The sequence below is a fragment of the Scyliorhinus canicula genome, chromosome 13, assembly GCF_902713615.1.
Source record: "Scyliorhinus canicula chromosome 13, sScyCan1.1, whole genome shotgun sequence".
In the NCBI taxonomy this organism is placed as follows: domain Eukaryota; kingdom Metazoa; phylum Chordata; class Chondrichthyes; order Carcharhiniformes; family Scyliorhinidae; genus Scyliorhinus; species Scyliorhinus canicula.
This window is the reverse complement of record NC_052158.1, coordinates 145,187,968-145,202,782: the sequence shown is the minus strand read 5'-3', so window position 1 is coordinate 145,202,782 and position 14,815 is coordinate 145,187,968. Positions and strand designations below refer to the sequence as shown.

General features: G+C 41.6%; 1 protein-coding gene across 1 annotated transcript in view; it reads right to left on the bottom strand.

Annotated features, from left to right (window-relative positions):
* Positions 1-14,815, bottom strand: part of LOC119975519 (E3 ubiquitin-protein ligase RNF13-like) — a 289,560-nt gene that overhangs the window by 91,290 nt on the left and 183,455 nt on the right. Inside the window, exon 8 of the mRNA XM_038815305.1 lies at positions 6,664-6,757. Coding sequence (XP_038671233.1) covers positions 6,664-6,757 — 94 coding nt within the window. The remainder of the gene's footprint in view (positions 1-6,663; positions 6,758-14,815) is intronic.

Here is a 14,815-nt window from a genome sequence, read left to right as displayed (position 1 = left end):
TTTTTCTGCAAAGCCAAAATGGTCTTCAACAATAGATTTAGTTAACTCGTCTTATTAATTGTGCCCGAACAGCGCCCTGTGCAAAGCAGTGCAGCTGCAGCAAGCTCCATTTCATTGAGACAGAGAGACCTTTTGTTGAGTTACAGTAACACTTGCATTCAAGGTCGCATTTTACACCACCATCATTTGCATACCATATTTAAACTCGGAGACATGAAGGCTGCATGGAAGATTTGCATCTTTCTACAAATGTAACAACACCTAACATAAAAATAATTATTTTCCAAAGTGCAAATTAATTTGCCCATTTACAAATTGTTCCGTCAAAATCCAAGAGGGGCGGGGAAATCTTCGAAGAATATCCTTTAATAAATGTCACGTCCATTTTTAGAGGGAAAAATATGGCGTCGTGAGGAAATAAGAGGTACTCCAAAATAGGGTGGGAAACACATTAAAAAGTGGTATATTTCTCATCAAGAATATCATATAACTGGTGCGTAAATACAGCTTCCCTAACCCATGTACTAGCAGTGAATACCAATATTTCTGTACGTGTAAGGAATGTGATGGAAGAGCAGCACGGTGGCACAGTGGTTAGCATTGCTGCCTATGCACCATGGGTGAGGACCTGGGTTCGAATCCCGGCCCTGGGTCACTGTCCGTGTGGAGTTTGCACATTCTCCCCGGTTTTGCGTGGGTTTCACCCCCACAACTCAAAGATGTGCAGGGTAGGCGGATTGGCCACACTAAATTGCCCCTTAATTGGAAAAAATAATTGGGTACTCTAAATTTATTTTAAAAAAGGAATGTGATGGACAAACATTCTTGTGCATAGGAGAGTGATTGGCCACTATATATTCAAGTACTTGCATTCAAGAACATTGCTTTATTCTGGTTTTAGATTGTCAGCTTGTCCCGGCTCTCTACAAACCTACACAGGACGGCTGGACCAGTTCTAGCAAACTGGAGCTCACAGCTTTATTAAAAAGGCAGCTGGAATAGCAATACAAGCATGATCGCAATGAACTCCTGCACTGGCTTCTAGTCGCCTAAGGGGGCGAGAGCAAATTCTTTCAGATTTTAATCTGTTTGCTGTCACCCCGAGGAGATTAACATGCCAACTAGTGGACACGGGGAGCCTTATCATCATGCTTCTTCCAAATTACAAGTGCAGTTACTTCCCTCATTGAAGCCCCAGCTAAATTGGTAGGACTAAAATATCACCACTATTTCCAGAACTTTCAAAAACTGTTGTGACAGTACAGGTTGATCACTAACTGTCTGTTTTTGACACAATTGGCATGCTAAAGCAATGGGGGGGGGGGGGGGGGGGGGGGGGGGGGGGGGGAGAGAAGAGAATAGCAAATTGGTAGCACAGCAGAGTATTCTGAACTGCACTGCACAAATAGTGTTCAACAAATCACAACACTTTTAGCACTTACTGTAAAAGTGGCGTGTTACATGCAAATGAGCCTAATGCTTCAAATTTAACAGTTCAGTAAATTTAGATAACATTTTCATGCATAATTTTAGATCCCTTTTTCATGCATTAACATTTATACAGCTATAAAAACATGCAGTTCATGCTACACCTGACCATTATTTCTGGAAATACCTGCATGATTAGATCTAATGGCAGAGAAAAAAAAGCGCTGTTCAACAATGGGGGGGAAAATGGCTGCTTCCACAGTGTTAGAACATAAGCAGAAACAGGCCATTCAGCCCATTGAATCTGCGCTACCATTCAATGAGATTATGATTGACCTGATATAATCCTCAAATTCACTTTCCCGCCTTATCCCTTTAACTCTCGATTCCCTCACTGATTACAAATCTGTCCATCTCAGCCTCAAACATACTTCAATGACCCAGCCTCTACAGTAAGCAATTCCACAGATTCATAACCCTCAGAGAAGAAATTCCTCCTCATCTCGGTCTTAAATGGGTGACCCCTTAACGCAGATTATGCCCTCTAGTTCTAGACTCTCCCACAAGGGGAAACCTCAGCATCTATCCTGCAAGTCCCCAGAGAATCTTATTAGTCTCAATAAGGTTGTCTCTCATTCTTCCATCTGGGATCAACCTAGTCCTTCTCTGACTTGCCTCCAATGCTAGTATAAGTTTCCTTAGATAAGGGGACAAAATCTGCTCATAGTGCTTCAGGTGTGGTCTAACTAGTGCCTTGTATAGTTTTAGCAGCATTTCCCTACTTTTATACTCAATTTCCTTGGAAATAAAGATCCATTTGCCTTCCCGCGTACCTGCTGAACTTGCATCTTGTTACTCGAGGGAGATATGAGGAAATTGGGTCCAGAAATAAGATCCCAATGTAGCAGGGGTTAACCAGTCTGAGGGGAGAAAAACCTGCCAACACACAGTCTGAGGGATACGCCCACACCTGGCCGAGTTGCACTGTCCAGTCAGACCTGAACTCTTTAGTGGGAATGCACAGGATGCTCCAGATTCATTGTTCTTTGGGACACTCCTGTCTGACCAGTTATTAGCCCTTTACAGAGTCTGATGGCCTCTTTGTCCGTCAATGAGAGGTTAGTTGCATATCAATAGCATGGCACTATTCTTTTGTATAAAGGGCAGTGGGCAATCAAACAGCCAAGATAACGCTGATGGGTTCAAGCCTGGAAACCCCAGAAGAGAACCTTTGCTTGAGGGGCTTTGTGGAACTCAGAGAGAAGGAATGCTATTTTGAACAGTTGCAGAGGAGAAGGCTTTGAAACTTGACTGAGAATGTCATGAAAGTTGCCAGAGGCAGGCTTTAGAAAAAGGATTCAGAACTATGTCCCTACCAGAAGAGAAATTGCTGCGTAAATGCAAGAATTGCCTTTGTCTGCCTGTGAAAGTGCCATGAGTGCTACATGTTTTATTACAGTGTTGATTAATGGGAACTAGTGTGTAAAGGTTAAGAAACTGTATGCAATCTGTTCTTGTTAGGGTTGAAGTTTAAAAATTTAAATATTGTTTTCTTTTCTTTTAATACATTTGCTTATAATCAAGCCCCATTTCTTATATTATCACTCCTAGAACTAAATGATCTTCCCGCACCGTCTTAAAACTTAGTTAAGGTCCCGTTTCAATCTCTTCACCACTGTTGGGAGCTGACAAGGCATCCATAACAATATTAGCTTTTTGTGATTTATGCACAACAACCCTCAAATTGTTCTGTGCTGCACCTTTCTGCAATCTTTCTCCATTTAAATAATATTTGGTCACTTTATTCTTCCTACCAAAGTGTGTAACTTCACATTAAGACAACTACCAAAGCTACACTGCATGGGAAATCAATCAGTAACATTTAAGATTCTTAGGCTAAAGTTAAGATCATTTTCCTAAACTTTGCATAGTTAATAAAACACTGCTTGCAGTCTGAAGAATGGGCAGTGTGTTAATCAGATGAATGCTGTTTAGCTTTCAGACCATGTTCATGTTTAGAAAAAGGCTAAATGAAAGCTTGAAGGGAACTACGCCAAACAGGATCTTTTCCAGCATTAGATATCATTAAATAAAGAGGGGAAAACCTTTCATATAAATACAGAATATACATCTGCCTGCAGTATCGATAAAATGCTTAAAGGCCTTAACATGTCTCCTGTAGATTACAAACCACTGTGCAGCTATTTCAATCTCTAATTTACCCAGGTACAGGCAGAAAATGGAGATGGATTATTAAATTAAGTCTGGCTCTTAAATATGGTTATGTAAATTACAAAGCTCTATTGGACAGCAAATTAAACACAACAAGCTGGGCAGGTAATAAAATCTCCAGAAATTGTAACTCGTATCAATTGACCTTCACACAAGGTCAATAAAAGTGCCAAAATTGGATTCTATTTAAACTGGAATGTGCGTCAGAAAGCTATACATTAAATAATTAAGTAATAACATGGTTTTCTCATGACTCCTTACAAAATATCCCAGTGGGTTAAGTGGTCTGACATGCCCTAATTCACCAGTGCCTAGCTTTGAACTCTGTTCTCTCATTGAGGGGAGGTGCCAAACGGAATCAAGACGATTCCCAGAATGAAGCAGGGCAGGCAAAGGGTAGCGAAGAGAACCAAAATAAAAGTCAGTGCGCCTTGAGCTCTTCTAGTAGTCCCAGGGAATCAAAGTCGATTTATTGCTCATCTGTAAGTTCACCGGAAAGGAAGTTAAAATATACTACTGCAGGAGAGGTTTCCAAACTTATCACGTAACTTTACAGTACAAACTCACATCAAACATCACCGTGGATGTTTACAGCAATTTACGCAAAATAGTCAAACAACTATTAAAAAAGAACTTGGTTTCTAGCTAAAGCCGTTTTGTCAAATATCAAAGAAGCAAATGAGAAATTCTCGTACTTTGAACAGGCAAGGCACGGCAGAATCTGTGCACTGGACTTGGATAATCTCGTGCCTATGAAAAATAGGGCACACTGGAGCTTTAAGCCTCTGTGGCAACATTTCAACATAATTACAATGACATAATTTCACAATCTCTCAGCAGCTGCCTCAGGGCATCACAAAATAAATGTGACAGCTCCAACAGGGATAAAAGCACGTCCATGCGTCATAAAGAAGCTATGTGACATAACAGGCCAAGGAAACACTTCCGTTTAAGTTCACAATGAATAATTCAAACAAAATTGCCATCCTAATTTGAGATCCTGTTGCCCAAAATTAAAATCACAAAGTCAACTGAATCAAACAAAACCAGTCTAAGATGTAGTACAAAGAGATAACAATACAAGTGCATAAGTTTCCAACAAGTTCTCAATGCATAAACATACCAATGAGGTGCAGGAGTAGGCCACTTGGCTCCTCGAGCCTGCTCCGCTATTCAATAAGATTAAGGCTGATCTGCTTCGACCCCCCCCATTGCTGCCTACCCCCGATAATCTTTCACCCTCTTGATCAATCAAGATTCGATCTAGCTCTGCCTTAAAAATATTCAAAGACTTTGCTTCCATTGCCTTTTGAGGATGAGAGTTCCAGAGACTCAAAAACAATTCTCATCTCTGTCTTAAATGAATGATCCCAAATGAATGATCTCAAGAGTTTTAAAAAAGTGACCTCAGTTCTACATTCTCCAACAAGACTCTTCTAAACTCCAGTGGATACAAACTGAACCTCTCCAACCTTTCCTCATAAGGCAACCCTTCCAGTCCTGGTATTAGTCCAGCAAATCTTCTCTGAACTACTTCTGAAACAATTTACATCTTTCCTTAAATAAGGACATCTATACTGTACGCAATGCCAGACACTGACAGCATTGGCTTGAATGATTGTTTGATACCACTAAGATGCGATGTAAATAATGTATAAAAAACTTGCAACATTTGCAATCAAAATGATAGACGGTGTCACACAGTCATCATTTATTTTTTCACTCTGGTCCCTCACCCCAACTGATCCCAAGGCTGAGGTCTCTCCTGTCCTCTTTTGAATCTTCCTTGCCCACCACCTATCCCAACAAAACTAACATTCCCATCAACTCCTGTCCCATTATGGTCGTCCAATTCAACCCAAAGTTTTTTGCCTGCCCTTGATTTCCATCTTTTTCCCTCCACTGAGTCATTGGGGTGCTCCCATCCGCTTCAGGCCTCCTTCCATCCCTTCCTTATAGCTCTCAAACTTCCCTTTCTCCCCATCCATCCCTTGAAATCCTGAAAGTCATCTAATTGTCAGAAAAACGTGTTCTTGCCCAACTATCTGCATGTGTCACTGCATTTGTCGGTGTACCATTTGTCAATGTACTCTGTCAATTATTCTTTTTTGTCTACTATGCATGTAATATGTACGTTCCCTTGGCCGCAGAAAAATGCTTTTCATTGTACTTCGGTACATGGTGGTTAGCATCAATGCTTCACAGCTCCAGGGTCCAGGTTCGATTCCCGGCTGGGTCACTGTCTGTGTGGAGTCTGCACATCCTCCCTGTGTGTGCGTGGGTTTCCTCCGGGTGCTCCGGTTTCCTCCCACAGTCCAAAGATGTGCGGGTTAGGTGGATTGGCCATGCTAAATTGCCCGTAGTGCAAGGTTAATGGGGGGATTGTTGGGTTACGGGTATACGGGTTACGTGGGTTTAAAGTAGGGTGATCATTGTTCGGCACAACATCGAGGGCCGAAGGGCCTGTTCTGTGCTGTACTGTTCTATGTGACAATAAATCGAATCAAATCATACTGGTCGCCTTAACACCACTTACTAGTTTTCCCCTCAACAAGCAAACCCTTAATCGATGAACGCCTTATAAGTAGCATTAGGATACTTGCGACTCTATATCCATTTCATGACTTGTAACGTCTTAGTTAGATAGGTTTTCTCCAATGAGTCAAAATAGGAAAACAATTTCACGATCCAGCTGGTAGTTCTTGCTCTAAAGACTTTGCACAATTTGATATTGAGAAATTAATATGTGGGTGGCAGTGGCACAGTGGTTAGCACTGCTGCCTCACTGTGCTGAGGAACCAGATTCAATCTGTCCGTTTCAAGTTTGCACATTCTCGCCGTGTCTCACCCCACAACCGAAAAATGAGCATGGTAGGTGGATTGGCCACGGCAAATTGCCCCTTAATTGGAAACAAAATAACTGGGCATGCTAAATATATTTTAAGAAAAAGAGAAATACTTCAGCCATATTCAAAACAAAAGTCACTTACAAAAATCACTTACCCTTTTTGAATTTGTGCACTGGAAGTTTTTTCAGCTGATCTTTACGTAACCTGTTCCTTCTTGCCCGGTGTCTGTCTTGGATAAACTTTGAAATCTAGAAAGCGAGTAAAGCAATGAGATTACAAAATATTTATATATTCTAGAATGTGTGCACACCAAATTGAAAGATCCTTTCTCTCTGTACAGACAAAACGATCCCATCTTGTTGATCAATAAATCTCAAATGGGTTCAATATTCAAAGAAAAAGTCTTTAAAATGACAACATTTACATGGCACTTTTCACAACCATGGGACGTCCCAAAGCGCTTTGCAGAAAATTAAATACTTTTGGAGTGTAGTTACTGTTGTAGGAAATGCAGCAGGTGATTTGCACACAGCAAGCGCCAAGAAACAGCAATATGATAACGACTGTATACTCTTCCTTTCCTGTGATGTTACTGAGGTATAAATATTAGCCAGGACACTGGAGATAATCCCCTGCCCTTCCTCAAAATAATGCCAACAGATCTTTTACTTATATTTATGTAGCACCTTTCATAACCTCAATGCATTTTCAAGCAAATTTAAATATTCATTATAATGTAAAAACACTACATCAGGTCAATCTGTCTAACTCCTCCTTAAATTTACTCAGTGTCCCTGCATCCACCGCACTCTGGGCTGGCGAATTCCACAGATTCACAACTCTTTGGGAGAAGCAGCTTTTCCTCAAATCTGTTTTAAATTTGCTACCTCTTGTTCTAAGATTATGACCTCTTGTTTTAGAATGCCCCACAAGAGAAAGCATCAACTCAACGTCTACTTTGTCCATACCTTTTAAAATCTTGTACACCTCAATTAGATCTCCCCTCATTCTTCTAAACCTATAGGCCTACTCTGTTCAATCTCTCCTCATATGACAAACCCCTCATCTCTGGAATCAAGGTTCAGCTCAGGAAAAGAAACATTAAAGTTGTGCAATGTTTGGAACAGTCTGCTGGACAAATTTAACAGTCTTAAAACTTCAGTGGGAGACAAATAATCATACTCTCATCATCATAATTTCCATTTCATTTTCTTTTCCCACTCCCGGTCCCCTCCCCCACAAGATGATAAAAATGAAAATTGAATCAATCTGCACAAAAGGCTGTATTAGTCATAGTGTAATGGTTCCACTCTTGCCTCCTGTATTCAAAGGTTGTGGGCCAGAGACTCAATCACAAAATCTAGGCTGGCAGTCCAGTGCTGTTATGAAGGAGTGCCACACTATTGAAGGTCTTTCAGATGAAACATTAAACCAAGGTCACATTTGCCTTCTTAGGTGAAGGTAAAAGATCCCAAGGTACTATTTTGAAGAGGCGCAGTGACTTCTCCCATTGTTATCCCTCAACAGGAAGTCCTAGCTGCCCACAACCAACAACAGTAAGAAAAAGATTGAGAGGGGGGGATGTACGTATGTAGTTTGCTATATATGCAAAGTTTCTGCTGCATTTTCTACATCATAACCATTAGCATCCTTTGGGGCATCCTAAGGGTGTGAAAGGCGCCATATAAATGCAAGTATTTAGGCTAAACAGGACTTTGAGGAAATGGGATGTGAAACACTATCCAGCCAAATTAATCTAAATATTGTAATAACACTTGATTACCATATTTTATGCTATTGAAGTTAATGAGCATTTGTGTAAACACCTTTTCCCAAACCTTGATAGCATGAAGCTGATCAATGGTTGGGGACGTCTGCTGTCAAGCAGTGATTCTCCTGTCTATGGAAATGGAGAGAGAAAAACCCGAGCTGGCCAGTGATCGAGCCTAAAGTCCTGGCCAATGATTTTAAGCAAGATTATAACCACAATACCTAAAACAGAGCTTCAGGATACTGCAACAGGAAGAAATTCCACACAAAATGTCCACTTCCAGGTTGCCTCTAACCAGCAATTACAAATGATGAGAACAGGAACAAGAGGTGACAGTGTCACCAGCAAACAAAGATTTAAAACATTTAGGCGCAGGCAGCAACTCCAGGGAACATATGTAAACATCTTAAGACAGGAAATAATTTTGAGCATAGTTAATAAGTCATGTGACTTTCTTTGGCTCAAACATAGATCAACTTCGTTATTAGTTCCATGAAAAGGTCAGCTCGACTATTAGTACCATCATTTTTGCACAGGATTCCTCTAGTGAGCACTTCGAGCCAGGAAATGCCATTATACAGCTTAAATGCATTTTAACTGTACTAAATTTTTCATATATCAATGCAATACCGGTGTCTTAACTATTCATGTTAGTCTTACTGAAGAAATAATTATACTGATAGAGCACCAATGACTAAGATAAAAGTTACATTAATTCCAAGCTTTAATATTTTTATTGTAATTTGTTTTAATATATAAAAAGTGAAATAGCATAGTGCTTTGTTGCTGAGGAAATAAATATCGAATAAGTTACGAGGTGGGTCAAGAAGACTGTTATTTCTGAATGTTTTAAAAGGATTATCTTTATGGGAAAAACAGGATAGGATTGTGCACTGCTCCACAGAACTCCCCATAAGAATTCCTGATCCTGGCTAATCATTTGGGAAGAGTCAGATGGAAATAAAGGGAACAGAAACCAATGGTCAAGTCTCTGACATCCCTTAATTAAAACATTGATAGGTTCGTTGCCCATGCTTTGGGTCAGATACTAGAAGATCCGTAGCAGGGGAAATGAACTTGGGTTAACCTGAAATTTAGTTAACTTTTTGAAAAATCACTTTACAGTGCCCATTTTTAAAATTCCAATTAAGGGGCAATTTAGCATGTCCAATCCACCTACCCTCCATATCTTTGGGTTCTACCCACAGATATCTTTGGGTTCTACCCACAGATATGGGTAGAATGTGCGAACTCCACACGGACAGTGACCAAGGGGTGGGATCGAACCCAGGTCCTCGTCGCCGTGAGGCAGCAGTGCTAACCATTGCACCTCCATGATGCCCCAATTTAGTTAATTTAATGGAAATTGAATTGATTTAATATGCTCGTTGTCATCTTGGACATTAGTAAACCTTTCAAATGCTAAGCGATTGCATTTTTGAGTAGGAGGTCTACGGGTAATGTATTAGCATGAATAGAGGATTAGTTAACTGACAGGAAGCAACGAGTGGGGATAAATGAGTGTTTTTCTGGTTGGCGATCAGTGGCTAGTGGTGTGCCTCAGGGATCAGTTTGGGGCCACAAATGTTTACAATTTACAGACAATTTGGAGTTGGGACCAAGTGTAATGTGTCAAAGCTCACGAATGACACTAAGATGTGTGGTAAAGTGTGCAGAGGACACAAAGTCTGCAGATGGATATAGATAGTTTAAGTGAGTGGGCAAGGGTCTGGCAGATGAAGTACAATGTTGGTAAATATGAGGTTATCCATTTTGGTAGGAATAACAGCAAAATGGACTATTATTTAAATGGTAAAAAATTGCAGCATGCTGCTGTGCAGAGGGACCTGGGTGTCCTTGTGCATGAATTGCAAAACGTTGGTATGCAGGTGCAGCAGGTAATTAAGAAAGCAAATGGAATTTTGTCCTTCATGGCCAGAGGGATGGGAGTTTAAAAACAGGGAGGTTATGTTGCAGCTGGAGACGGTCCTGGTGAGGACACACCTGGAGTACTGTGTACAGTTCTGGTCTCCTTACCTGAAAAAGGATGTATTGGCACTGGAAGGGGTGCAGAGGAGATTCACTAGGTTGATTCTGGAGATAAGAGGATTGGCTTATGAGGAGAAATTGAGTAGACTGGAACTCACCTCATTGGAATTTACAAGAATGTGGGGGATCTTATAGAAACATAAAATTATGAAGGGAATAGTTAAGATAGCAGGGAAGCTGTTTCCACTGGCGGTTGAAACTAGAAGTAGGGGTCATAGCCTCAAAATAAGGGGGAGCAGATTTAGGACTGAATTGAGGAGGAACTTCTTCGCCCAAAGGGTTGTAAATCTGTGGAATTCCCTGCCCTGTGATGCAGTCGACTCTATCTAGTTGAATGTTTTTAAGGCAAAGGTAGATAGATTTTTGAACAGAAAAGGAATGGTGAGCAGGCGGGTAAGTGGAGCTGAGTCCACAACAAGATCAGCCATGATTTTATTGAATGGTGGAACAGGCTCGAGGAGCCAGATGGCCTACTCCTGCTCCTAATTCTTATGTTCTTTCAATTATTGATTAGGGACAATTATTGATTCATGCAGAAAATCTAAATTTGATTTCCAATTGCTTAAATTTCATAAAGCCAAAAGTGAACAGCCCTAAAAATAAGTAAAATAAATTTTAAAACATGTTTGTTTTGACTGATGATTATCCTATTAAATGAAGTCTAAATAAAGCCGAATTAAAATTTGAAATTATTCAGCCCATAACTTCCTCAGAGACAATCAGTAGTGGATTGCCACTCTAGCGATTCACCTGCACTTAAAATGGAAAGCGCCTGTTCTCGCCGGAGTTTCCGGGCTCAGAGACTGAAGAAGCGAAATGCAGCCCCTTTTACGGCACTAGCTGCCATAAAAGCCGGTGTATTTAAAGGTCTCACCATCAGGGAGACGGTAAATTTCTTTTTTGAAAAAAATACATCGAGTACCCAATTCATTTTTTCCAATTAAAGGGCAATTTAGCGTGGTCAATCCACCTACCTTGCACATCTTTGGGTTGTGGGGGCGAAACCCACGCAAACATGGGGAGAATGTGCAAACTCCACACGGACAGTGACCCAGAGCTGGGACGAACCTGGGACCTCGGCGCCATGAAGCAGCAATGCTAACCACTGCGCCACCGTGCTGCCCTGGGAGAAGGTAAATTTCCATGGTAAGTGAATGGGATGTGGGGATGTGGATCCTGTCCAGGTGGCAGGGGGATACCGTAGGGAATGAAGTTCTTGGTTGGGGGGAGGTGGTGTGTGGGGATCACCTGGGTTGACGGGACTGTACCGTGTGGGACTTGGACTGGGTGCGTAAAATAGTTGTCTGATGTAAGATGTGCTTTTTTTCCTTCAAACTCTTTCAGAGTAACTATGAGTGTAAAACTGGCAGTCATTCAAAGTTAGTGATTTAAATCGCTTCTGTCTGATGGTTCCCAGACCAGCGCAATTGCCCAGGGCCAGTTAGCCCTCTAGACAATTGCCGGATAAACCCTCACATGGGACCTTCCTAGAGGGATTCCCCAGCGCACCTTTTGTGTACCTACAACCCCACCCCCAAATCCGATACTGGGAACGACATTATGGCCCACTTCAAAGATGAATCAGAAAATTATTTGCTGAACGTAAGTTTCAAAAATTCATGATTAAATTCAAACGGTTGTTAACCAAGAAAAATAATTCAACAAAATAAGAATGGCTCTGGATTGTACAGCATTGAAGTTGTAACAGCTAGCCCACTGATTGGTAAATCTAAGCCCCTCAAATTATGGAGCCAAATTCAGAAGCTCCAATTAACACTTGGCACAGGCTCCAAGTTTTTTAAAAATCAGCTATGATTATTGACTATTGTTAGAGCACAGAAATCTCCTTAAATAAAACTGAAGTTGGTCAATTACACACAATAGTAGATTCTTGCATGCAACTAACTATAACTTATCCAGAGATGCATAGACATCATATATAGATTAATAAACCATCTGGACCCTTTGATTAGGTTATTACCTGGTAATCAGATCCAGGATTGCATTGTTCTATGGATATACCTATGCAAGTAATCTAATCAAAAAATGCAGACCTTTATTAGAATAAATGGGTATGTGAGAACTGAAACAAGTGGATCAAATCACATCAACAAACAAAGGAACAGAGACTGATCTGTTTAGAATTGTTATCTGAATGTTGTGATTAGACTGGACTCTTAGTTGCACCAATATCTGATCTTCTGGCTGAGAACACCAAGAGACATTAAATAAGTAATCTCTGCTGTTTTAGATGAGACATTGAGGCTCCACTTGTCTCTCCTCAGGTGGAACTGGAATGTATTGCGGCGCCTCTTAATGAATAGCCGATGACTTCACCAAATGTCTCAGTTATCCCCCAACCAGCACAGTTGGTTTATGGGAGGAACTGGAGGCATGCGACCGTGACTATTATTCAAGAGTGATTCTTTGGCTGTAAAGCACTTTGGTATATTCCAAGTTTGTGAAAGGCACTGGAAGTCTTTTTCGTTCCATTCTAGAACCCAAGTTCACTCTCGGTCAGAACAACGGCACTGAAGACACTACGTCTTGATGTCTGTTAAGGACCCTAACAGCTGGGATTGTGCAGCTACAATTACATCAAAACTTTGTGTTCACTGTCATTCAAATTGTGAAATTTACATCAACTTCTAGCCTTTGCAGGTGTAAAAGTTAAATGCAGAAATCCAGTAGTTGCCATCACTGATTCCTTGCATCATTACAGGCCACTCATTCAAATGTTTGGCGGTGATCTCTAGTGAGACTCACACATACGGAATTCAATCATGTCAGCGATATCAAACAAGAATGCTGACATGAAACTGTACTTACAGGACCCAATACTTTCTCGGGTGAGAGAATGAGACAACTGGCACAGAAGTAAAGTTGAGATAAGATTCAGTCAAAGAGCCTGAATGCTAAGAAAGTAAATTACTACATTTTGCAAGCATTATTATTTTGAAGTGATTTATATTCCCAGAACCCCGCCGCTATGTCCAAATTAGCAGAGAAATAAAACATAGCCGAGTGTGAGCCACCTGGTGGAGTTAATCATATATTGCTTTGGATTTGCACCATTTACTCCGTTATGAAGTTGGGTGGGGACAAATTGATAGCTCTACCAAAGAGCACATATGCTATAGGATGAATGGCCTCAGTCTGTACCATAATATTGTGTTGTAGAAGAACCCCTCCCCCATGGAAATTTTTAGGGCGGGTTTAAACTAAATTGGCAGAGGGGTGGGATCTTCAGCAGCAGGGAAGCAAATGAGGGGCTGAAAGGAGATGCAGCACTCAGCAATGGCACTAGGCATGATAGGCAGGAGCACGGTAGGGAGCGGGAAAAGCCTGTTGGATTAAATTGCATCTATTTCAATGCAAGAGGGCCGACAGGTAAGGCTGATGAACTCAGGGCATGGATACATAGGTACGGAGACTGGGATATTATAGCTATAACTGAAATATGGTGAAGGGAGGGACAGAACTGGCAGCTTAATGTTCCAGGTGCTTTAAGCTGGACAGAGGTGAGAGTAAAGAAAGGAGGGGGAGTTGCATTTTTGATTAAGGGAAGCATCACGGTCGTAGTCAGAGGTTAAATAACCGAAGGATCATGAAGCAGGGCTTTGTGGAACTGAGGAATAAGAAGGGGATGGTGACCTTATTGGGGTTGTACTATATTATAGGCTCCCAAATAGTCAACGGGAATTAGAAGAACAAACATGCAGGGAGATTGGGGAGGCTTGCAGGAGTAACATGGTTGTCATAATAGGGGATTTTAATTTTCCAACATAGACTGGGACTGCCATCGTGTTAAGGGCTTAGATGAGGTGGAATTTCTTAAGTGTGTTCAGGAATCAAACAAGCCCGACACAAATTCCGCTACCTGGGGATCCAAATAGCCCATGACTGGAAAGGGATCCACAAATGGAACTTCACCAGTCTGACGGAGGAAGTAAAAAAGGACCTGCAAAGATGGAACACACTCCCACTCTCCCTCGCAGGGAGAGTCCAGACGATCAAAATGAACGTACTGCCCAAGTTCCTCTTCCTGTTTAGATCCATTCAGATCTACATCCCCAAGGCCTTTTTCAAAGCGCTGGACAAACTAATCATGGCGTTCATATGGGGGGGGGGGGTAAAAATGCTAGGATCCCAAAGAAGGTCCTACAAAAAACAAAATCCGGGGGGGACTAGCCCTCCCAAACCTACAATTCTACCACTGGGCAGCAACAGCCGAGCGAGTAAGGGGATGGATCCAGGAGCCAGAGGCCACGTGGGTGCGTGCGGAGGAGGCCTCCGGGCCCTCGCCACGGCAGCACTCCCATCCCCACCTAAAAAACACTCCAGCAGCCCAGTGGTGACAGCCACCCTCCAATCCTGGAACCAACTGCGGCAGCAATTTGGCCTGACCAAAATGTCGGACAAGGCTCCCATCTGCAACAACCATAGGTTCGCACCAGCACTGACTGACGCCACCTTCAAAAGGTGG